The sequence below is a fragment of the Anas platyrhynchos genome, chromosome Z (assembly GCF_047663525.1).
Source record: "Anas platyrhynchos isolate ZD024472 breed Pekin duck chromosome Z, IASCAAS_PekinDuck_T2T, whole genome shotgun sequence".
In the NCBI taxonomy this organism is placed as follows: domain Eukaryota; kingdom Metazoa; phylum Chordata; class Aves; order Anseriformes; family Anatidae; genus Anas; species Anas platyrhynchos.
This window is the reverse complement of record NC_092621.1, coordinates 35,950,909-35,977,688: the sequence shown is the minus strand read 5'-3', so window position 1 is coordinate 35,977,688 and position 26,780 is coordinate 35,950,909. Positions and strand designations below refer to the sequence as shown.

The 26,780-nt window shown below is 37.1% G+C and overlaps 1 protein-coding gene across 8 annotated transcripts in view; it reads right to left on the bottom strand.

Annotated features, from left to right (window-relative positions):
* Positions 1-321: 321 nt before the first annotated feature.
* CNTLN (centlein) overlaps positions 322-26,780 on the bottom strand; it is a 201,307-nt gene continuing 174,848 nt past the window's right edge. For 7 of the 8 annotated variants that reach the window (XM_038171266.2, XM_038171267.2, XM_038171269.2 and 4 more), the window contains 3 exons: positions 10,599-10,784; positions 9,134-9,211; positions 322-1,043 (listed from right to left, as the gene is read on the bottom strand). In XM_038171266.2, the coding sequence (XP_038027194.2) occupies positions 942-1,043; positions 9,134-9,211; positions 10,599-10,784 (366 nt within the window). In that variant the 3' untranslated portion in view covers positions 322-941. The remainder of the gene's footprint in view (positions 1,044-9,133; positions 9,212-10,598; positions 10,785-26,780) is intronic. The other variant, XM_038171270.2, reaches the window with a different exon arrangement.

Here is a 26,780-nt window from a genome sequence, read left to right as displayed (position 1 = left end):
CCATATGAATAATGATACTGCCATTCTTTGTAAAACAACATGACATCCATAGACAAAAAGCCACATATTCTAATATGTTCAATGTCATTTAAACATAAATTCAGAAACCTATGTTTTTCCTTTTTTTTTTTTTTTTTTTTCACATGGTCCAGAGGAATATAAACTGTTAAGATCAAAAGCATGAAGAAGAAGGAATCATTTGTTAGTACTGCCAGAAAAGTCATGGTGGAAACAACTAAAACTCTATACCATTTTTACTTACTTGCAAGCTGCAAGTGGAACTATGGGGGAGGGGGGGAGGGGGGAAATCAAAAACTAAACAACACTGGAAAAAACTTTATTGAACTTTTTGAAATACAATTAAATTAATTGCATGCAATACAATCCTACTCAGAAGAAAATACAACATTTCCAAGAATCATCACTCTACATTGAATAGTTTTTCTTCTACAATCATTCATTTTCTCATTTTTTTTGAACATACAGAGAGATCATATCATATTACGGAGCACATATCATAAAGCTGGGATTTACAAACAAGCCAAAATAAGGTATTCAAAATGCCACTGATGCTCTCAGTTCCTTTGTAAATCCTAGTTCTACCATTCTGACTGGTACAACTGTGAGTTATTTGCAATTTTTGTGTATCCATCATATCAAAAACATCCTCTCTCTACAAAACTCACACTGGTGTTTGTTGCCAATGCACTTAAAGGAAAATCATGTTTAACTCGTATTGATTTGCAGCAATTTTTGTCTTCAGGAATGAAACACTACACTCTAAATAGGAACATAACTAATTCCTCTTGTTCAACAATTAATTAGTTCATGGTTTCTACTTATGTATTGAACGTGCTTATTGACAGTTCTTTATGTGAAGAGGAAAGATGTCAGGAAACAGCACACATATTTTAGTCACCCTTTGCAAAGTCTTAGCAATATCACGCAATGCGTTTCATGAGAGAACTGTACTCTTCAACCAGTTTCTTCTTCTCATTTAATTTTTCCAATATGGCATCCATTAAATATGTGGCAAAAGGAAACTGAAAAAGAAACATAGTAAGAAAAATGATCATTGAACTTTATTTTCGTGTGAAAAACATTTATTAAATATCTTTAAATTGTTAGATTTCACTTAGTTCTGACAAGCACCACGCATACACACATCTGATCTTTAAAGTTCACCTGCCTGGTTACTGCCTGAAACTTTGCACTCTACCATAAAAATGATAAAAGAACAGAGTAAAATGAAAAAAGATAAACGCCTTATTGAACAATTCATGCTTTACTGACCATGTTAATGATGTAAACTGCAGTACTAGCATCTCTGTCATTTATCTTCAACGAGCTGATCAATAAGAGGTTACAGTCATCTCTAGGGCATGCAGAAATCGTACTGCATGTTCACTGCTCTCAGGAGGATGAGACAAACTCCCAGTACAGCTCTCAGTGTTGTGACAATGGCAGCAAGTTTAGACTTTGATATCAAAACTTGTAAATAAAAACAAAACAAACCCCCCATCCCTGAAAACTCCAACTGTATTGATTAGGATAATGCACAAAAGTGTTCTTCTCTAAAGTATAATACCAAAGATCTGTATTTACATAGGTACAGAAAATGCAAAAACCTCTTTATATCTGTTCTGATATGAAAAAATATATATTTGCACAGTGTCTTCAGGTAAGGAAGTTTGGTATATTTTTCTCTGTCATTGCTTTAATGCTCAAAGAGGTTCTCTTTCACAATCTTGCTGCATGAGTGCACAGTAGGGAAGTACTTCTGAAGGTGGTACAAAGCACTAGTTGTTGCAAATCCACCCCAAGAGCACACAGTAGTGTGCCAGAGGAGAACCAAACAGTTGTAGTTCATCCTTGGAAAAGTCTCTGTTGGCTTCAGAGAGCTCTGTCAGCTTTCTTGAACCACTAAGATCAGTGATGACATAGGTGACAATCCCCCAGAGGAACTACTAACAGCTGTCACTCATATAAGAAGCAGATATAATTTTACTTTAATAAGGCCAACAGAAATAAATTAGGTAAAATACAGCAATTAGTTGAGCAGGTCATAGAATCACAGAATGGTTTGGGTTGGAAGGGACCGTACACGCCATCCAGTTCCAACCCCTCTGCCATGAGTAGGGACACCTCCCCTCCCACCAGACCAGGTTGCTCAAAGCCCCATCCAGCCTGGCCTTGAACACTTCTAGAGATGGGGCATCCACAGCTTCTCTGGGCAACCTGTGCCAGTGCCTCACCACCTTCATAGGAAATAATTTCTTCCTTATATCTAATATAAAGCTACCCTCTTTCAGTTTAAACCATTCCCTCTCGTCCTACTGTTATTTGACCGTGTAAACAGTTTCTATGCTTTTTCTAAGACTATTTTAAGCACTGAAAGGAGAGTCAATCACCAGCTTCCTCTGTTTTTCATAACTGTAGTTCAAGGCAACTCCTTTTGCTACTAGAACCATTCTCAAGGTCTATACTCAAGTACATCTACTCTGATTTTACTTTTCCACTTCTCTATTCATTCTTAAAGACAAATCTGTATGATGGTTATACCAGATACAGTACTACTTGTTTATCCTAGGTATACATATAAGGCAATAATAAAATGAAACAAAATGAAATGAAAATAATAAAATAAAATAAAATAAAATTAAAGCAATAAAAATAAAATCAATATATTTGTAGGATCACACCAAATACATATGCTGTTATAATGTCAATATCCTGATATTTATAATTATTAACAAGTCAGAAAAAAAAATCCAAAATAGTAGCAAGGAAAATCTTATTAATAGCAATCATCTATCATGAACTGACAATAATGGGACATAAGGCAATCCTGTGTTCTGCTCAACAGTCACCCTGCAGTTACGGAAAAAGGCTGGCAACATGCATTATTACTCTTTTCTACAGGAAAGGGTATTTTGTAGGGCTGGTACTTGCTGACCAGCCATGTCTCTATCTGTCATAAATAACTTCTGTCTGTGATAAGAATTTTCTCGTAGTCATCTACACCTGTCAGCCTTCTCCAGTACACTTCTGTGATGACTTTTTGGGGAATAGAGGGATCCAACACACCGAGCACAAATCTGTTCAGAGTAACACAAGACCTAATCTTATCTGAAATTCTGTGACATTTACTTGCTACTGTACTTTAAAAACACTGACCCTGGCATCCTGTTCACTCTAATTGCTCTCCCTCCTTGTCTAAATATGGTTTTACGAGAACACTATACCATTACCTCAAAGTCTCTAATTCTTCTTGCCAGCTTGACTACATTCATTTTTGATACATTTTACCTCCTTAATGTTCTGCCCAAGATGAATGTTTTCTTATTGATGTCTCTGGTTCATATCATTCTAGCTGCATTTTACTTGCTGCTTGCTACTCTCTGTGGCTTCCATGTCATAGCAAAGTGATTTTTAAAGAAGTCTTTCCATTTAAATCATTCATTTAAATCAAAAGCATTTGAAAGTTGAACATTATGTCATTCTTTCCCGTTTGTTGGTTTCAGAAAGTACTGTATGTTTTTGTCTGTTTTTCTTTCCATACAGACACCCAGGACTAGATGATCTCTACAGTCTTCATCTTTAATAGAAGCCTGTCAGGTTTACTTTTAATGATGACTCTGTAACTATCCTGGGAAGCTTTCCTCTACATTTCTCCCCAGAACTTCACAACCGTAGACGATGTCTCTACTCCATAGTATTTATCCCAATTTCCAGACTTGCCATATGCTTGGGGAAGGCTTTCAGAGTTCAGCAAGTGCTAAGCGCACATCTAAGGAGTAAAAGCTTGTTTATACCAGTGATAATTATGTACGAAATCATGCTTCCTTCAAGTGGTTTTCAATTATCTGTGCCACAGCCAATTTATTTGAACACTGTGCATTAACAATGGTAGCAACCCTAAATCAGTACATTACAGTAAGATTTTGGAGAAGTAGTATTCAACTGATTTGCATAAAATCAGAAAACTTGTGAAAGCAAAGTATGTATGTCTTTAAATATTTTTATTTATCTAACTCTACCTTCTATTTATTTAACTCTAGAAAATATAGATTTCTTCCTTGTTACTAAAAAGCCATATAGATGAAATGGTGCATTTCTTATACATCTTATCAGACAGGTATCTTGGTGTCAGGTAACATGGTCCTAAACAGTCAAGAACGCTGGTAGTTATTTCTAATTCTCTCACCTATTTATTCTTACTTTGAGTATGCTTCTTTCAAAGATCCCTTCTGTAAACAAACATACTAATAACGTCTGTTGACCTTACACTACATTACTGAGTCTTACCCAGCATAAACACACAGCTTTCTGATATGCCAGTGAAAAGACTCGTAATGAGTGCAAGGCAATATTGTTATTTTAATGAGACACAACATCACCATTCATGGACTGCAACATCACTTGGCCTCTGTTTCACAAACACTAAAGTGTGTTAATGTAGAAATAATGGTATTTTATTTCTGAAATACACAAATAAATGGTTACACCTATTTTAAATCTCCCCATAGGGATCATATGTATAACACATTTGCCCAAAAAACTATACAAACACACTGCAAAGTTGCCTTAACATGAATTGAGTGAACCACAAAGAATAATCTAAAAGTTAAAATGAAGTAAAAAAGGAAAGAAAAAAGAGTAAAAATGAAAAAACACCAGTTAATGACTAAAACTTCCTAATTTTACTGTAAACTATAAGTAAAAGAAAAAAAAAAAAGAGAGAGAGAGAGAGAGAGAGATTCTTCTCTTCAGTGTTATTCTTTGTCCTGCTTTCGTATAGGTATATGTACTTGTTTAGATAAATACACATTAGTGTGAGTGTGTCTGTATTCTTATCCTGAGTAATCAAGACGATTTATCCTTGTACTTAGTCCACGACAAGTTGTGTAACGTTTTTGTTTCTGTGCATGAGATAAAACACAGATTTATACCATAAGGGGTAGTCAACATTCAGGATGAAGCTCTTAATCTTTCAGTAAGAACAGTCTGGTGGTCTGATACCAACGTTAGCAGTATCCAAGACGTGATTCATACTGCACTGCTGCTGCTTTTTAAGGTGCAGGTTATTGAAACACCTTGTGATGGTGGTAAGCGTGCATGTGTGTGCACAAGTGAATATATACATGTGCATGTGAGCAAGTGGCAGGCAATGCACAGACACCTGTTCAAAGAGAAGGGGGAAGACAGACAGGCTGGAGACAAGTTGAGGAAAGGAAAGCAGGTGAGTTGTAACTCAGGAAGTTTGAAAGGAAACAACTACAGCTGCTGGTGTACATACGTGAATGAGACCTGAGGAAGTCTGTATTTAGAATCCAGTGCAAATCCTAAAAATGGGCTGGGGAAAGGCCTTACTGACTGATGAGGAGTGTTTGTTCAAATCCCATGTTCTAGAGATGGGCTACACACATACATGTACCTACAGAGAGCCCAGAGAACAGAGGGGAGGGAGTTCTTCTGGAAGAACTTTTTTTTCACCACTGTAATATGATCTGTATATTAATAATGAGGTCATGATAGAAAAGATTTCATTGGGTGGCTTTGTTTATGTGAGATATGATATCCCAAGGAGGACCTGAAGAGGGAGGGAAGACCAGTGCTGCTGACTATCTGATTAGGGACATGCTAAATCAATGCTGACATTTGGTACAGTGCTTGGAAGAGTTGGGCAGATGATTTGTATTTTATTAAAAAAATAATTATTGGAGACTTCAGGCAGTAATCTGGATTGAGGCTAACTGTTGTACTCACATACTAAATTATTAACTGATTGCTTAGAGATGCTGTTCCTTATGATCAGTCACAATGAATGAAAGCCTTGGCTGGTAGGAAACATCTTGTCTAAGCCGTGAAAAGAAGTCATCCTATCAATTTGGCTATATAAAGTTTCTTACAATGGGAAAAAGCTCGAGATGTGTTTTTTGTTTATGATTACAACAAGAGTGCTACTATAGTGCTAATGCCTGGTTCAAATAATAAGACACACACAGAGGGGAGATATGTGGGAGAAAGTACGTAAAAACCTCATCAGAAGTCAGGCAAGCTATAAGCACAGCTATATATCAAGATACCCATACTTATGCCCTCCTTCCCCAAATATCATAAGCTCCGAAACACTCAGTGCTCTACAGTGTGATGTATCTCCCGGGTTCTTTCTCCCATGCCTGCTCACTAACACATATTCAGCCTGATGTCTCTATACAGGTCTCAGCTACCGCACTGCAGAGACACCAGGTACCTGCATACACTCGGGTGAAGTGTCTCCACTGTACTCTTAGGTTACACAATTCTTGTTTACATAACAACATCCTGAAGCAGAGATGTCTCTGTAAAAGTTCTAAGTTTCCTCATGTAATGTTTCGATAGCAGTTGATAAAACGAGACAAGCTCTGACTGGGGACTGTGAGATTCATGAACGCAAAAATATTTAGCACTGAAGTATTAACATTTTTGTGAAGCTGACAGAAGCTACACTTTCTTAAGTCATAAGTGCACAGCAAATAAAGGTACAGATGAAATGTAAAATGGAGGTGTGCTATACTTTATGATTGCACTTTAGGGGGATCTATAAAATGACAGTAAAAAGCAACTAGTGCTTTCCCCAGTCCCCCCCAAAATTCTAATGCAGCAGTAAAATGGCGTATGTCAGTAATAAAAGTAAAATGTCTATGACATTTTAAATGTTATCGTACTGTCACGGTGGAATAAAATTAGCTTGAAGAATGATCTAAAGGGATATGATGCAGTTCATTATGTATAACAGCAACAGCAGCAGTTTCCCAGTGTTCATAAAGGTTTCTCCATTAAATTTACCTCCAGTCAATAATTAGGAGTCCACAAATAAACCTAGGCAATTAAATCAATACTGCTGGGCAATTATGTTCCAAAGTCCTGGCTCAATGGCACAAAAAGACACTATATCAAACTGCAATATTAAGTGATCTGATGCAATTTTCAACCGAACATTTTCTCAGAATAACAGAAAAGGTCATGCCTGTATCTTTGTTTCAGTATGCAAACGTGTACACTGTTTGTCAACCTGTATCACTAAATAAGCAGCCTGTTTTGAGCAAAGTCTCAACATGAAGTGTTCACTTCACCATGAGCTTTGGTTTCCTGATCAGAAATATTACCAATGTCTGCTAAAGAAAACCACAACCAACCTCTTTACAGGTATGAGTTAAACAGTTTAAAGGGCACAGACCTCTTCTGTGAGCTGCTCCTAAACCGGGACCAAGAAATCTAAGCAATTTCCATTCATGTGACTTAGTAAGGACAGAAAGGAAAAGCAGAGCTGGTTACTCCCCAAAAAGCACTAATCCCCCTGCCATTCTAAAGATGATTGATTTGCCAAGAATTACTTTTACCTTCAGAGCTCCTCCTGTGGAACCCCACAAGATGGAGCAAAAAACACTGAAAACCACTATTAACTTGTATACAAAGTGATGTGGCTAAGAGCAACGAGCTCCCCCATCCTTAGTTAACATTTGCAATCTTAATATAGTTGGTTGTATAGTCAATAATCCCCTCACTCTCCATGCCCTGGCTTTTGTTCTCTCTCTACATCAGACAAAGAGATGTGATAAGATTTTGCTTAGGATTTTTTAACAATCTGCCAAAGAATGACAAAAAAAATAGAATCAGAATTCCTTGTTATATTCTGCACAATCTGATTCCTAGTCTGGCATCTGTAATATGAACAGAATCTCAAAATTCACAAATTAAAAAAATAAAATCTTCCAATGCAGGCAATGTAGTGAATAGAAATACTTGTGTATTTTCTTCCGAGTTCCATGTAACACTGTGAGGTGTTTAAATTAAAATGCCAGTATTTCTGACAAAGCCAGTAAAAGCAAACTGCTATTTCTATCTCCACTGCAGCAATTAAGCAGTCTTAATGGCAGCGAGTTTTGATAATGAAAGAGGAAAAAAAAGTAATTTCTTTAAAATCTGGTCATAGGACACAATCTAGACACAAAAGCTATTAATGATAAAACATTTCAATCTGCAAGTGATTGTTCCCTTGAAATGGTTTTCAAAATATTTTCAGTCATTCACATGCCTAATAGAAATGTACTACATTGCTAATGGACACATGCTAGTGAATATGCATTAGGAACACTGGATTTATAAATCAAATTTTATTTCATTTCAGACATCAGCTACACATCATCTGAATAAAGGAGACAACTAAAACATAATGGAAAAGTTTCAAGAGTCAGTGTATGTTGTCAGTGATGTCCAAACAAAAGCTGACTATGGCTAGAAAAGCAGGGCTCTCACCTGCCAATAAACTGCCCTTGATCACTTACAAGAGGGGAGCATCCCAGCAGACTCTGTGTGTATTAAAAAAAAGACTTGAAAGAGAAGAAAAAGTATCACACAGGTCACAGCGGCAGTCTCAATGGACCCCTCAGGGATTTCTGCTAGTCTCAGCCTTGTCATCCTCTATGCAGCTTTCCTCTCTGCCCAGAAAATGTCGATAGGAAAATGTTTGAGGGGCCTCTGGTGGAAATTTTTTCATTCTTTCTGCATTGACAGGATGCCAAATCAATATTTACTTCCCACTAACAAGCTGCTCGAGGTCTCAGTAGAAAATATTGTAGAGAATGCGGGAAGACACGATAATAAACAGCTGTCTGGCTATGAGGAAAACATGAATTGACTGGAAACAGGTCCACAGTAAAAGGTCACTGAAACCCATGAACTCCTCAGGTGTCCGTATCAACTACTAACTTTAAAGGCACATAATAAAAAATCTCTTTTTCCTAAGAGGTATGAGAGGATGGATCCGTTTCACTCTAGCAAACATTACAGACTGTCTCAATAATTTAATTAACACATTTGCCAAGATCTGTGCTGTTTTTCCCCAGTATTGTTTCACTCTTTTGAGCTGCTGAGTTAGCTATCACAAATCCTAGGTTAACAACTCTTCAGTTTTATCCAGTGACTCTTATTTTAAAAGAAATAAATAGGAAATAGCATAAAATGAGGATTTTATCGCACTTACTAGTGGCATAGTTACAAGGACAATGGATTATTTACAACCTAAAAACATTTAGATATCCAGAGTAAAAAATATATAATTCATTAAGGGAAGATATAAATTTAGAACCTGTGCTTCAAGAAGCTTTTGTATCTTGTGCAGCCATTCCTTATCTTTTTCAGATTCCATTTGTGTCTTTGCTGTTTCCTAAAAATAGAAAAATATAACATACACACAATTTTTTAACACCACCTGAGAAGAATATAATGAATGATAAAGGATGTGTGTAACTGGATACATATTAAATAAACAAAATGTAAAAGTCAGAACTATGCTCACAGAACTAGTTACCTGAAGCATGCTCACTGAATATGAGGGCTCTGTTAAATTTATAAACCTATCCATGTTTGTGTATGTCCCTAGAAAGTTGCAAGGCATGTTCTTTTCATATAAATATACAGGTATATATGTGATCTATGTGGAAATCTTTTGAGTTCAATTTAAAGGTTCCTGAGCCTACGCACTGATAAATGCAATAGGTATCTAAAATTTGTGTAGTGTAAATTCAACACCTGCATTTTAAAATTGTTTTGTGTTTATTGTTGAGTACATCTGTGTGTTTTACATATATATCCCCTGCATTGCTTATAAGGAAAAGAAATAGGATATAAAGATTACTATCAGAATGAGGTAAGCTTGCAACAATCCTATCAAAGCCAATCACTTTATAAGGGTGTAGAGATGCTTCTTAACAGGGCAGGGATCAGTCCATAATATTTATATTTATGAATGTAACCTGTGTCAGTGCATACACATAACATGCACATTTATGTAAGTCAATCGAAAACTCTTTTTTGTGATTTATACAATACAAAGCTACAATAAGGCTACGACTCAGCTGTCAGTATTGTACGGTTCCAGCCCAATAAGGGTCAACTTTGAGGCACTTATTAAATGCAAGTGCAGGGGCTTTGTCATGGATTATTTGATCTGGCCTAAATAACTCTGGACAATAATTCCTATTCCTATTACTAACACTATCAACTATTTCATAGTAATATGATTCTTATTTTTTTTTAATCTGAGGTCTTTTCCAAAGTAAATGATTGTATGATTCCATAAAAATGCATGTTAGAATCAACAAAAAAAGGCAATGGATTCCTCCTGAAAACATATGTCTACTAGAATACCTTTAATAGGCAAGTATGACAACTGAAGAAAGTAAACATCCACCAAACCAATTTGGCACAAGAGAAATTCTAATTTTTTTTCCATTAATGCAAAAGTCTATTTAAAATGTATAACCCTGCCAGATATTCTCATGAAAAGGGAAGCTACTTTCAAATAATGCCTCTACACCTGAATGCTCAAAACAGTGTATTTATATTTTATTTATGTATGCCCAAAGTCTTGACACCTTAGGAATCTCTATCATGACCTTTTTATTCAAATTCAACCATTCTGTTCTTCTTGTGCTGGATGCTGCACAATGAAATTCCAGACTTTAGCTGGAAATTCTTTTCCAGAAGAACACAAATTTACAGCATCTTCTGATCTAGCCCCTTTTTGCTGTAGAGTCCTTAAAATAACTTACCTCATCATCTTCTACTTCTAATATCTCCTCAACATCAGTTGTTGAAACATTAAGGATAGAAGCTGCCAACAGAATTGACTCTTGGGAAAGACCTTTTTTACATGCCCTTGCTTCTTCCTTTTTTTTTGCCTGTTTGATTTTTATTCTCAGCTCTTGTATGCTGTGCTGTAACTCTGTGCTTAGAGCCTGGAAGATGCAAGCAGAAAATAAACCAATGCAATTTTTCTTAAAGTACAAACACTATGAAAAACACAATATCATTTAATCTAAGCTCCTTTAGCTAGGAACTATCTTTATTCTGTTTTATTAGTTGAATGGGGTATACTCTGTAATATGAAATAACATATTTAGAAAACACAGGATGAATTAATACAATAAACATAAAATGTTCTTAAACATAAGTACATATTTTCTTGGTATGCCTTTAGAGAAGTAACTATATTCAAAATGCCATCAAAAGTAAGACAAAGCAGATTCTGCAAAATCAATTAAAAATGCTTTTCTGATTCAGTCTGCCAGAATTAATTTCTGTAATGTGGTACATACTGCTAAGCCAGAAGGATGGTTGCAGCTTTAAAAAAAAAATAAAATCCAGAAAAACAGAAGAATATTGCTAAAAGAAAACTGATTGGTACATTTTGGAAAGGGCAACTTTTTGAAAGATTTAAGTGATAGGAAAGGAGAACCATTATGTGGGATGGAAAAAAAGGGGACTTCTGGGATTTAACAATCCTGGTGTAAAACCTAGGCAAAGTTAAAAAATCAAGAGATGGCTGGACAAAACATAGTACTCTCAGCTAAATGGAAAGAAGAAACCCAGTTGGGGTGAGGCTGCTCTCTTAGTTTAAAACTAGAATTAAAAGTAACAGTACAAAACATCCTGCTGAAGAGACTGTTCTAACCTGAATGAAAACTGGTTTTGGTTTTTGTTTTTCAACAGCATACAAGTACTGAGCTTGACTAATACCTACCAAAGCTGAACATGTGCAAATGGCTTAACAAAGAATTGATGCTTCAAGTTCTTACCTATCACATTCCTAAAATTTTCTGATTCATTGAAATAACACAAAGCATTAGTATAAATCACCGGTTGTATAATTGAAATTATTTTGTTTCAACATTTATGCACATATGACAAAAAGGTTTTGTCAAAAGCACAGTGAGGTAATTTTATTTAAAAATTGTTGGCTGAGAGACAAGAGCAGTAATTCAATGTCAGAAGATCCTCCTAGTGTATTCAATGACTCAAGCAGAGCAGTGATTGTCAACATAGACACCGTGGCTGAGTTTAAAATGAGAGAAAAAGCTTTTTTTTTATCGTCATATGTGGGTCTCCTCTTATTAAACTATTTCTCATGAGTAGCTGATAAATTCCTGGCAATTCTTTTGCTGCAGAATGCCTTCATCTCTAGAAACTGACTGCAGAATTATGAAGCCTGTTTATTGAAATTCGGGGTACTCTACAGCCTCCAGTGTATTCAAAATACAGTCATTATAGAGCATTTGCTAATAAATTTCAAAGAAATCACAACATCTGATTCCAAAATTTATTTTTCTATCACTTTCCCAATATAACATTTTTTCCTTATTTTTCTAGAATTTACTTATTTAAAAAAATTACCCTACCACAAATTTAAGGAGAGAGCATACAATGAAATTTGTCCTGTTTTCTGATTCAAGTGTGGGTCCCTCTATACACAGTATTTCCAACACAGTACCTTGTACATATACCTGTCTGCAAATACAGAGCTGACAGGAATGTAGAAACATTAAATATTATATATGCAGGGAGCTAAGGCCACTTGTACAAAGCTCATAGAAGGGAACAGACAAAGAAAAAGCAAAGCCCCAAGCAGAAAAGCACGTGTTATGAAAGAAAATTACAGGTGCATAATTACATGTTTTTGTGGCATTCAAAATGGTCTAACAGTAAGTTGGCTACTGCAATATGTAAGAGATGTATTTAACAGTGGAAAAATATGTACTTCTTCAATCAAATTGAATCAACTTATTTAAAAGTAATGAGATATCCCTCAGATATGGATCATAAGGCTAAAAGGTTCACAGTACACAGTGCAAAGAAGAAATATAAGTTGAAGGAGCAAAACATCAAGGAAATTAGTTGCAAAGCTACATGGAAAGACTACGAATAATGATGAGCAACCAGACATAGACAAACAAAACGTTTGCAAACAAAGCCAAACATTCACTTGAACATCTTAAACAACAAATTTAAATTGCTAGACAATAGTCTTATTATATTATTAGATCATTTTTATAGGTTTATATAAACTCCAAAAGATGCCCATGATGAATGAACAAGCTGATATCAACAGCAATAGTGGACCCCAGAAATTGTTATTCCACTGTGCTCAGTCTGTTAATTCAGATATGAAGCCATCAGAAAGAGCCTGAAGAAACCATAGCAGCAATTCAAAAAATAAACAACAGCAAAAATATAAAAGAGAAAGGACAGAGAAAAATACAATTAATAGGTTTTGATATGCAAGTACATATGTTGTATGCAATCACAGCAGATCACACATATAGTGAACTTGCATTTCATTTGTTTTTTCCTTCAGCAGCTCTAATACCTTAAAGCTTCTTTTCTAGTGTACATGAAAGATCTGTCTACTTCATGGACTTTTGGATTGGATACTGAGAGATCAGCTATTTTTGAACAAGCCTTCTTCACATTATTAAGTTGTAGCAATGTTTTCATACACATTTTTCATGGGACAAGTGCCTTAAAACATGGTAACTTCCCTATGATTTTCATTTGCTCTCTGTTGACTTCTTATCTGTTGTAAGCAAATAGATCCATGTACTAAATTGTTTACCTGTTAGTGTTTTCATCTGTATGCCAGTTCATACTTCACTACAGAAGTGTTAAATATCAAAGCCACAGAGGTCTTTAACTGAGTTAGGAAGAAACATTTCCAAATTGAAAATGACAAAACACTAACAGTTAACCAATTTTTAACACAGTTTTTGTTGATGAATATACTGAAGCCAGTATAACAACATTCTTTGGTTAAGAAATTGATCCAATGCATTCTGGAGCTAAGAGCAGGATTTTAAACTATAACATTTCCCACCGTGTATTTCAGAATTGCTTCTTTTTAAGCTTATAAACATACATAGGTGTCTGCAATGAAATCAATATAGAATACGACTTTGAATATGACTACATTGATGTAAAATAGCAATGCCTTTATTAGTACTAGTAATACTAGGATTTGATCTTTTCTCTTTGTTTTCCTTTGGTGTGAAATCTGGGGGATATATTGTTGCTAAAGCCATTCTCCCAGCTTAGCTGTTACCATCAGTTATTCCTATGGGACACACTTAGCCTCTACCAACCAACTAGAATAGGCATCCCTGATTAATTCCTGAAAAACAAATCTAAAATACATCTCATCAGGCCAGTGCAATTGTTACTGGTACAACTACAACAAAAATAAGGTTAAAATTCTGAAAGCATAAGTTTGAAGTCCACAGCTCTTTTTAATCAGTAGGAACTGTTGCATTATCTACCAACTCCAAATGGCTGTATAGCATATATTACATACACTCGGTTGCATACAATTCTAAAATATCTCCTTTAAAAGCTGTATTCTTTATTTTCACAATGCAAAATACTAATTCATAGGATAATAGTTTTCAATTTTAGTTTCAGCAAGCAAACATTTAGCAATATATATTTTTTGCCAGTTTTGAAACCTACAGAGATCAAGGTTTTTTTCATTTAAAAGGTTATACTTATTTAAATGCTCAGGGAAACTGTGTCATACTGACTGTGACAACACATTTTCAATAAGGTCTTTATATCCCAAAAAGCTTTGACACCAGTTGGTCCTGGAATTGACATAAATCGATCAACAGCCCCAAGTAATGCTACATGAGCAAATCAATGCCTAAAATTATTCTCATAATTACCATGTTAATTTAAACATTGTATTGTTATTGTTTGTACTACAGTAAAACTTAATGACTACAAGACAGATGAAAGTCTGATGCTATCACTGTAGCTATGTATAGCTAGATTTCAGTCTTGCAGTGGTGCAGATCTCAGGGCAGAAGCCACTTACTATGGAATAAGAAAATTTCAAGCTTTACTGTGTTTTCTACAAAACAATAATGTTCTACTGGGTATGGCTGGTATGGAGCTAATTTTCTTATGGAAGCCTTTATGTGCAGTGTTTTGGATTTGTGACTAAAACAGTGTTGATAACCACTGATGTTTTAGTTGCTACTCAGCAGTGCTTGCAGAGAAGAGAGTCAAGGTCTTCTCTGCTCCTCATAGTGTCCTGACAGTGAGGAGGCTGGGGATGGCACAAGAAACAGGGAGGACAGCCAGAACAGCTGGCCCAAACTGGCCAAAGGGCAACGTAACGTCATACTCAGCCTTAAAAACTGAGGGAGGTGGGCAGGTCTGGCAGGTAGCTGTTGCTGGGTGTTGGTCTGTATACCTTGTTTTGTTTTTGTTTTTCTCCTCATTCCTTCATTCACTAAACTGTCCTAAACTCAGCCCATGAGTTTTCTTGCTTTTGTTGTTCCTGTTGTCTTCCCAGTCCCGCTAGGAGTCGTGGGAGAGCAAGCAGCTGTGGTGCTTAACTGCTGCCCAGGGTCAACCCACCACTAATTCATAGAACAGTATTACATACAGAACAACATACACAACAAACATACAGTATGTTGTATTTGGTGTATAGTTCAACATGAAAGTGTCTTTAGGTACAAGCAATGCATTCTTAAAAACTCATTTGTCCTGTAGACTGGGATGGTGTAAGGACTCCTATACCATTACACCAAAAAGAAATGGCAAATCTTTTCTGAAACAAGGTTAGTTTTATAAAGAAACAAAAGTATTGTGAATATGTAGCAGCTGTCTGTAGAACGATATCTAAATTTCATAGAACTGAATGATGAGTTTAAAGAACTTCTCTACTTTAGCAACATAAAAACTACAGCTGGCCAAAAGGTAGGGCATATCCTAGCACTGCAAAAAGTTGAGAATTACCACCCCAAACAACATTTGCTAATAGCAAAAAACAAAATGAATGGACAAAGTGACGCAAAGATGATGTCATGTGTAGTTTCAACAGCCAAAACAAGCATTCAAGTTTCTGAAAGTTGAGTTATTTGGTCCCTATTTCCTCTCTAAAACTGACTTTCAAAATGTTTTGAATACTAATGTTAAGCTGATCTCACAAGACTTCTGTATGTCAGAGAAAATAAAAACAATTCTCCAGTAATTTCATTTTCTAATATACATCATATAAGTTTCCTCAACTACCATTACTTGAACAGATATACTTCTTAGTTGTGTGTGTGTGTGTGTGTGTGTGCATTTTGGAAAGGGACAAGAATGTAGAGGAGAAATAAAGACAAGACAGACCACTGCAATAGATTTGTCTGGGCAAGGACTATAACAAGTATCATTCCAACTCCTGGGAATCAGTTAGCCTCAGGAGGTTCATTTAATTCTTATGATCCCCAGAGATCGCACATGATTTCAGAGAGTCCAGCATATGCCCTGAGAGCAGAGCGAAATTGTGTACAGGAAATACAGACCAGTCTTATCTGCCTCCTCCAACTTCAGTATGCCAAGAATGTCATTACCAGATATTAAAGTAGTAGTAATTCTTTTAATAATGTCATACAGACCACATTTGTAAGGTGTTGCACTGGTTTTATTTATCTAATTTCAGAATGACCGCCGTCACAGTTTCTTTTGTCATTCTAAAATTTATGAATAAATTTGTTTAAGCTATATGGTTTGTTACTTAGATTTATTTGTACATATTTGGAGGAACTAAGATAGACTTTTACTATCTTTTCTATCAACATAAAAGAAAAAAATTGACAAGCTCTAGAATTTATTAAAACACAAACAAAAGAAAAATATTCACTCAAGGGAATGTGTGAGTGACAATATTATCTAAAAGCTAGCAGAGCTTTAAAGTTTCAAAGGCTGATTCGATAAAGAGCTGAAAGGGAGAAATACATCTACTAAAGTAGGTATCCCATTGATATATATGATTTTAAAATAAACAATCTTATGTTGATTAGCACAGAGAATAGCGCTCACAATTTCAGAGAGAGAGTGGAAGATGAAAACACACATTGCCTGGAAGAAACGTCTCACCTGATGACCTGTTAGACTTCCATTTTAAATAAAGATTGAGAAATTGCAGTGTGCACATACAGAATAATGTAATACTGCAGTTGCATCCACAACAAAATTTTCCACATTCATTAACACAAGCAAGTCTGAACACACATGAGCATAATTAAGGATCTAACAGACAAGATCTGAAAGATTAATTGAAGTCATTTAAAATATTACCAGCCTCTTCTACCCTTGTGGCAAAAGCTATCTCCTGTTTGCAGTCCAACATCCCAGCACAATTCTGCCTTCCTTATGGCACTGAGGTACAGATGATGGACGGTGAACTAAAAAAAAGTGAATTCAGTAACACCCAACACCCAACTGTAGTAAGAAAATCTGGAAAAGATTAGACAGATTTGCATAGCATTGTTTTTCAAGAGCTAAATCTTGACAAATTTCTTGACAAAGCTCTTGAGTCAGACAAACTGTAAAAGGGACGCAGAATTTTGGTATTTGAATGCAAAACTCAATATCCTGGCATTTAGGAATGGGGGGAAATGTAGGGCCAAAAAAATCCATTAAAATGCAACACTGAAGAAAAACATTAAGGTACAATGACAGAAATGAGAAATAGTGTTAAATAAAAATTTATAATCTCATTTAGATTGCAAATAAAATTTGAATTTCTTCAACTATGTGGCTAAAGTTGTGTTATTCCTACTTGCCATTAGGAGATTCAAAACCATTGAAAATAGATCTTTATAAACATTAATTTCCAAGTATAAAATTGACAATATTCTGCTGACTGTATTCTCTTAATCAGCTCCAGGTATGAAAAACTATGGTGAAGAAGATTATAAATAGAACATACATATGACAATTATAAGAAAAGAAAATTCAGTACATTGTAATATTTCTTAAAAGATAATATAATTTCTCTATAAATTAACAAAAAAAAAAAAACAAAAAAAAGATCTAGGTCACAGCTAGTGTTTTTTTTTTTTTTTATTTCAGATTGTTTTCAAAGCAAACCACATTCAAACAGTGGACTTATTCTTGCTAGTTGTAATGTAGTTTGATTTATGTAGAGACATACATACTATGATTAATTAGTAATATTAGGAGTGTACTTCCATGGTTTAGAATATTCCCTTTGCAATTCAAAATTATTTTTTGCATTTCTAGTCAGTTTTTTCTTTTTTAATCATCCTAAGATAACTGCTTAGTTATCACCCTTTCACTTATGCCTGAAATCTTGCATTAAACTCTGCTTATTTTCATAGGATTTTTTGTAAGATGACTTTGGGATGAAAGAAGCCTCTCTTGTAAAATCAGATAGGCACCTTATTTATAGAACATACCACTTATTGACATGTGATACCTTTAGTCATATATAGTATTATAGCTTTACAGTTATGTAATCTTTCCTGTGCAGACTGTCAAAAACTTAACATGTAGGCCCCCATGTTTTCAGACTGAGGCTTTTCGTAAATGTCAGAAAATACTCCATAGTTTTCATTGTACTGCTGCTAAATTTTCAACACAATTAACATGTTTTGCGATCTATAACAGGGAAAAAATAATAGTTTTCTCTATAGTAGAGAATGAGTTGAAATATGTATAATCAGTGTGGGATGACAGGCAGAATATTTCTGTCAAAATATATTGGTTTCTAAAATTATATTTATGTGAAATGGGCAATAATAATAATTTAAAGTCCTATTTACTTCAGCATTTAAGTCCCACCTCATTTACATGAATTTTTTTTCCTGCTGTAAATTCTCTGGTTTCAACAGAATTACCTCTGATTTACAAAGGTGCTAGCAAAACTAGCATCGTTTCTTTAAAACGTCATATATTATAGTTATCTGCACAGGGGAAAAAAAAGGGGGGGTGCTGAGATTGGAGTTTTGCACACATGTGGTAAGAGATGGCTGGGATTTCACAGAACTTATTATCTCAACAGTCAGGGCAGACAAAGTCAACCCAGTTATACCGGACACAGCAAACAAAGAATATTCAGGGCAGACCAAGAAATACTGAGGTGAAGCAACACTCTAAAGGTCACATTGCAGGTCAGTGACCAAGATGTGAAAAGCACCAAGATTTTCCTGATATTCAATTCAGTGTCTGAGCTTATGCTGCCTCTCTGCAGAAACCCAAACAAAGCATAACAATTCTAAACCAAATGCCCTGTGTATGACCACTGCACAGCTGAAACAAACATGTTTGAAACCTAATTTAAGAGGTCAGCTCTGCATTCCTTATACTCTTAAAGAAACTCTTTGAATCAGTTGGCCTCTTATCAACTGTGCTTTTTTAAAAAAATGCTGTCACTTGTTGCTTTTTATGATTCTGCTCTCCTAGAGCTCTTCCCTCCTCTCTGATAGCACTTTCAGCATGCCCTTTGGGGAATCCCCTCAATGCTCACCTTTCTAAGCTACCATGGAGACTTACTTCACAAGGCTCTGTCTGTGGATGTTTCTGTTCTCTGTGCTTGGACTTTCCTAGTAATCTGATCAACATACACTGAACAATTATTTCTACATGAACTGTTAAATAAATAATTGCTGGAGACCCTTCTCCTCCATTTCAAGTGTTGCTATTTTTCTTGTCATTTTCCTAACAGGAGTTCCTATCAGTTTAAGCTCAGAGCCTTACATCTATACCCCACATCTTCCAGTTATGACATTTTCCAGTCAGAATCACTGTTTCTGTCTTTCAGACCCTGAAATCAACACTATCTTTAAACTAGGCTCCTTTCAGTACCTCTGAATTATGTACAGAGCTGATACACCAGACTTCAGAATGCAGTCTCTCCAAGTCATTTTGTGACAATGTATTCCTTTCGCTTGGCCAGCCTGGCTTTTCACATGAAACCCTGCTCAAGCAATAACCACCAGCAGTGATTGTGACAGATGCATCTGATTGTGATGGCTGTAACCAGCTCAGTGTGGATTCAGGAGAGACAGATAACAAACAATAGCTAAGGCGCAGGCTGAGCAACATGCTCACCTGACCACAGTGCTGGTCAATGTTGGACTTGAGCCAGATTTGGAAGACACTAACATCTGCAGTCAGTATGCAAACATAACTATGAGTCAATCATCTTACTCCATAGACAGTGAGCAGGCCAAAAGCCTGTTGAGCTCTCCTGTACGGCAGCAGGCTGCAGGACAGATCACCTCTAGAGTAGGGATGCCTCTCAAGGTTACACCTGCTGCAGAGATCCTTTACTCCTTGCAAGAGATTCCTTGCCACAACAGATCCTTCGTGAGTGATTAATAGATTGCTAAACTTTGTAAGCTTGGCTAAGATTGTATCTTAGATTGATTGTGCACATATAATCCTTTAGACCATTGACCAAGTCAGGGACTAGGAGAGGATTCAGCTAGCCTCCTTACTTCTTCCGTTCAATGAGTTTAGAAAGCATGGGGGTCCACTCTGTACCTCGTGACTCAATGGGAGGATCTCCTCAACCTTTAGACATCAACTGTTCACCAAGTTTGGAACTACGTTTGGATCCATCTGCACCTGGGCTGCTCTCTGAGAAGGAGTTTAGCATGCAAGGATGTCCATTCTGAATCTTGTGACTCAAGAGGAGGATCTCCTCTGACAGTTCCTCTGACCCTGTCCTCTACACAGCAGATATACAAGTGTACATCTCCATCCTGAATTGCGGTGACTCACTATCTAATTTATGTTTAAGCTTTGCTAAATAACTACAATATATATATAAAAAAATGCTGTTTCTCTCTTATGAGTGAAGTGTTTATCATTTCCATATCCACAACACATTTAAAGGAGTTACAGATGGATCTATATCCTTCCAGGGAGTACAGAATCACAGAATCACAGAATAACAGAATTTCTAGGTTGGAAGAGACCTCAAGATCATTGAGTCCAACCTCTGACCTAACACTAACAGTCCCCACTAAACCATATCCCTAAGCTCTACATCTAAACGTCTTTTAAAGACTTCCAGGGATGGTGACTCCACCACTTCCCTGGGCAGCCTGTTCCAGTGTCTAACAACCCTTTCGGTAAAGAAGTTCTTCCTAACATCCAACCTAAAACTCCCCTGGAGCACCTTAAGCCCATTCCCCCTCGTCCTGTCACCAGGCACGTGGGAGAACAGACCAACCCCCACCTCGCTACAGCCTCCATTAAGGTACCTGTAGAGAGTGATAAGGTCACCCCTGAGCCTCCTTTTCTCCAGGACCTCTACAATGCAGAGGTCTCCAAGTAGTTCCCAGTAGAGCCTGTTGGAGCCTCATTCTTTGAAATAAACTTATAACTTTTTTTTTCTTTTTTTTTTTTTTTTTCCCTGAGGCAGAGTAGGAAGTTATTTGCAAGTTGGTGAAAATAGTTTCCTGTTCAGATTTAGTATGTTGGAATTGTTTGCACAGTGACTAGTATTAGGGGGTCATGGTCTGTGAGGATGCTTCCCAGCCACCATAACAAAAATGAAACCAGGACTATCAAGAAAATTATCCATGTAAGTCAGACATGCACCCAAACTTTGCATCAGACATATATGTATAGTTAAATTGGTTGGATCACTTAATCAATTCCTCCAAGCTGTTAATACAGAAAGGGATATAAAAAACTACTGTGCAAAATATTTTAAGCCATATCTGTTATCATCCTTACCTACCACAGTCATAAAAAAGCAAAGTGAAATGCTATCCTTCTAAAGCTAAAACGAAAAGAAGAATAAGGAAAAGCTTTCCAAAATCCTTCCATTTATTCTTCATTTTTAGTAATCAAGATTTTATCTATTAAGACATCTACATTATGCTCTGTTCCTGGCATACTGTATGCATCACTTACCATATGCCTTCTGTAAACTATAAGAATTCAGCCATTCACTTCATTCATTAAAATTCACAGGGCCTATTATTCTGTTTACAGTCTAATAGATATTCACTGTCACTATTCAGGCCTCTGATTCAATTTGCCTAAATCCCAGACGCAGAGTAATCCTGATGGAGATTAGCTTAATTTATCACCAATTTCTGCACAGAACCAAGAAAGGTTGGTATTTCATAATAAAAGCTGTGGTTCTCCTTGTTTCCTAAAGCGGCATACACAGAGAAAAAGAAGCAGTGAGTGCCTGATTTTTTAAATGGTATGATTTTTCAGCTACACAAATTTGTTTTTCATGTCAAGACACCTTCTCCTAAAGCTATGTATTTTGCAGATAAGAAGACTGGTACTCATCAGACTAGAACACCTCCCTGTAACCATATATTATGCTGATTCTGACTGGACATAGATTGGCAGACTCATCGTCTGCTCCATACAATACAAAATAATCACCCTGGGTATACTTTTCTAGGTAAAGTGTTGACAGTTTGGAATGTAATAAATGAAATATATTTACTTTTTCACTTCTAAAGGTTCCCAGTGCGGAATATTTTTTAGCAACTTAAAGTCATGTGAAAGGTGTCCACTTCCAAAGCAAAACTGACAGTGTTGATTTATGAAAGTGATACTATCTTCTGTCATTTGCAAAATGTCCCAGTGACCCACTGAAGAAACCTTTGGTCAGACAACACTTCTAAATTGGCATGTTTTATCTACAGTTGTGTACTTTCCAAAATAAACCTGTTTTCATCTGCACAACAAAGTGCAGTTCTATATTAATGAAAATTTAGTTCCTTTTTCTTTTTATAATTTCCAAGTATAAGATTTTATAATTACCTATTATGCTTAGCATTTTTAAATGAAGAAATAAATAATCATTTGTATTGGGTTTACATGGCAAGGGTTGGGTGGCAAGGAGGGCTACAGGGGTGGCCTTTGTGAGCAGAGCCCAGCAGCTGCCCCATATCAGATGAGAGCCAGCTCCAGACGGCTACAAAAGGGACCTGCTGATGGTCAGAGCTGAGCCACAGAGTGATACTGTCTGGGCCTCTGGGAGAGTAGACATAAGAAAAGGAAAAATAAACCGCTGCTCAACAGCAGCTGGGAGAGAGGAGAACAAGCCCTGCAGACCCCAAGGTCAGTGCAGCAGGAGGGCAGGAGGTGCTCCAGGCACAGCAGCAGTTCTCCTGCAGGCTGTGGAGAAGCCCCTGGTGGAGCAGGCTGTCCCCCTGCAGCCCATGGGTCCCACATGGAGCAGATCTCCATGCCTGTGGAGGAGCCCCCGGTGGAGCAGGTGGATGTGGCCTGGAGGAGGCTGCGGCCCATGGAGAGCCCCTGCAGGAGCAGGCCCCAGGCCGGAGCTGCAGCCCGTGGAGAGGAGCCCCCGCAGGAACAGGGGTCTGGGGGGAGCTGCCCCCACCCGTGAGGGACCCGTGCTGGAACAGTTTGCTCCTGGGGGATGGATGGACCCCGTGGTACGGAGCCATGTGGTAGCAGGTCTTGAAGAGCTGCTGCCTGTGGGCAGCCCCTGAAGGCTCAGTTCGGGAAGGACGGCATCCCGTGGGAGGGACCCCACGTGGAGCAGGGGCAGAGTGACTGTGAAGGAGCGATGGAGATGAAGTGCTACAGACTGACTGCAGCCCCCATTCCCCACTTCCCTGCACCCCTTGGTGGGAGGAGGTAGAAGTAGGTGGCGGGGGGGAAGGTGTTTTTAATTTGCTTTTAGTTTGTCACTGTGCTAGTCTACTAGTGATAGGCAATACATTATATTAATCCCCTTATGCTGAGTTTGTTTTGCCCATGACGATAATTGGTGAACAATCTCCCTGTCCTTATCTCAACCCTTGAGCCATTATCATCCTATTTTCTCCCCCTTTCCTTTTGAGGTGGGAGAGTCAGAGAACAGTTGTGCTTGAACTCAGCTGCTCAGCTGAGTAAAAGCACATCACTCAAATGGCATCTGTGTCTGATCTAGGTACCCATATTAAAAAGATGGTCTGCACACCTTGGGCGCAGAAGGTTAGAGTAGCATTACTGCTAAAATTAAATCCACAGATTTTGGCAATATATTCACCAATGGAAATGCCCTATGAAGAACGTTTCTTAGTGTCTCACTATAACTAGAGAATTCTGAGAGTGCATTGCAAGGACTTTCTTCTATCAAAAGAACTGACTGTAGTTTGACATAAAGTCAGTAGCAGTACTTCTATTGCTCTCTTGTTGGAAAGGAACTGATCAAAAGCCATAAAATATTTTCCAAATATTTGAACCTTCCAAAACAAATCATCTCTAATTCTATTTAGTTTCTCTTTTTCTCTCTTCTTGAGATAAAGAACAAATAGGATACCATCTACACATGGCCATTCCAAGAAGAATATGTGTTATGGCAATGTTCTATCATTCCCAAAACAGAACAGTTCAAGAGAAAATGACAATGATAAGTATTAGAATTTTTTCAAATAGCAGGATTTTTTAACAAGAAAAGGATGAGTCATTAATTAGGTCCTTTGTAGCACGAAAACTAGCTTCATACAACATTTTCAATCAGAACTGCCACTAAAAAAAGGCAGCCCCAACATCTCTATCCTACATCTTTGCTCTGACCCCTTGGTGGGGCACTAAAACTGGTGCTCTGCATTTTCAAAAGTTTACCTTAAATAGGTGCATTTTCCTGAGATATGTCACTGTTAACCTGGCGTGATGTTTATGAAATCTTGTGGAAGTTTCATTAGGACAGAAATAAACAGTAAGAGTCACTCAGAGGTGGAACTTTTAAAAGAAGTGGGAGCATTTTAACAGTAGTGTTAACTTATCTTAAACTGCATATTAAACTACAGCCAAAAGTAGCAGTGAGAAAATGTGCCATGGGGAAAAAAAAAAAAAAAAAAGCCAGAATAAAGATAAACTGCAGAAAGGTATGAAAGACTGACACATATTGGGATTTGAGGTAAGTTGACTGAATGGCAAAGGACTGTCAGATCATCACTCAGCCAAGCAGAAGTGGAAGAAGGCCTCTGATGTATACGGCTGCATGTGGCTATGTATCAGCCAACAGAGCAAGGGGAAAATGCAACTAGCTTAAGGCCTGTTCTGAGTAGCAGAAATGAGGGCAGATGTCTTAGGAGAATCAGAGTTAGATCCCCAAGTAAATCCACTAAGCTTGCCAAATAAACTGCCACGGGTCTTGATTTTGGCAGTCAATTTTATCAGATGGTTATATGGGAGACCTATCAAGAACAATGCCAGAACAGACCAGATGTGAACTGTGCTTCAGGGGTATTCTCTATGGAGAGCACACACCTCCCAAATCACAGAGGCTTTATGGAAGTGAGAAATGCACTATGCTGACTTTAAAGCACTCAGTCGCCATCACCTATTTGTTACAGCAGTAGTTGAATATAGGCCTTATCAGAATTTTGAAACATCTTCATCTAGCTCAGAAAATTCGGAGATTCCACACTTATGCAGATGTTACCACTGCGGACCTTTTTTTTTTTTTCGTTTGTGTGTGTGTGTGTGTTCCTGATATACAAGTCGAATAAGACAGACAAGGTTACTGGGTCTTGAGTTTCAGGAAGAATCTGTGGCAGGAATATATGGCCAAACTATAAATGAGTTTTGTTTTGTTTTTTTTTTTTTTTAAAAAAAAAAAAAAAAAAAAAAACCAAAATCCTCCCTATTTGTTTTCTTTCATTCTTTCTTTAAAAAAAAAAAAAAAAAAGCACTATAATGAAAGAAAACAAATAGGGAGGATTTTGGACAGTTTCATATCAAACTATGAAAACATGTTCTATCCTGTTTTCAGTGGGCACCCAGTCAAGCTAGGTTCTTCACAGCACTCTGGGAACACCTAAAAATCATGAATTACTTTGCAATTCAACCTTCTAGGTGATTTTTCATCTATTTAACATATTACTTATATTGCATAATGTACAATGAATAATAACCTTTATCAACTGATTTGCACTTTCTTCAAGGAAAGAAATCAGGTTTATTCAACATAAATTATTTTCCATAAAGCCATTCTAAGAAGTATAACTATGCCTCTATACTTTAATAGTTTAAGAATTTAATTTTGTATCAGATTTTAATTATTTTTGCCAGAAATCAGGTCAGACTAACTGGCCTACAGATATCTATCTTGACTTTATTTTTTGAATATCAACTCAATATTAGCATTTTAAAACTACTCCAATACTCATGCCAGTTTTGAGCATATACTTTGAATACTTACTGAAAATGAGGACTAGCAACTAATAAAATTCCTTAACCAGCCCCCATAACAGTGTAAGACCAGGAAATTCTCAGTTTATAGTACTACTTCTTACTAGAAATTGTTTAAAATACTTCTCTGGTTATGAGTAGATTGGGCATGTTTCATCATCTTCATATAACATCAGCCTACTCCCTTCCAGATACACAACACAAATATTTATAAAAGATTTCTATCTTTACACTACTACAGAGTTGCTTTGTCTAGTAACAGTTCATATCCAGCATGTAATATCTACCTTCTTATTAGCATATTTTAAAATCCTACACTTCTGTGGGGCAGAAAAATTCTTGGCCTTGCTAAACACAGATTTCACAGAATCACAGAATCATCTAGGTTGGAAGAGACCTCAAAATCATTGAGTCCAACCTCTGACCTAACACTAACAAGTCCTCCACTAAACCATATTGCTAAGTTCAACATCTAAACGTCTTTTAAAGACCTCCAGGAATGGTGACTCCACCACTTCCCCGGGCAGCCCATTCCAATGCCTAACAACCCTCTCAGTGAAGAAGTTTTTCCTAATATCCAACCTAAAACACCCCTGGTACAACTTTAGCCCATTCCCCTTGTCCTGTCTCCAGGCACATGGTAACATAAACCAATCCCCACCTCGATACAGCCTCCTGTAATGTAAAGAGCGATAAGGTCACCCCTGGGCCTCGTTTTCTCCAGGCTGAACAACCCCAGCTCCCTCAGCCCTTCTTGTAAGACTTGTTCTCCAGGCCCCTCACCAGCTTCGTCGCCCTTCTCTGGACTCGCTCAAGCACCTCGATGTCCTTCTTGTAGGGAGGGGCCCAAAACTGAATACAGTACTTGAGGTGCAGCCTCACCAGAGCCAAGTACAGGGGGACGATCACCTCCCTAGCCCTGCTGGTCACACTGCTTCTGATACAAGCCAGGATGCCGCTGGCCTTCTTGGCCA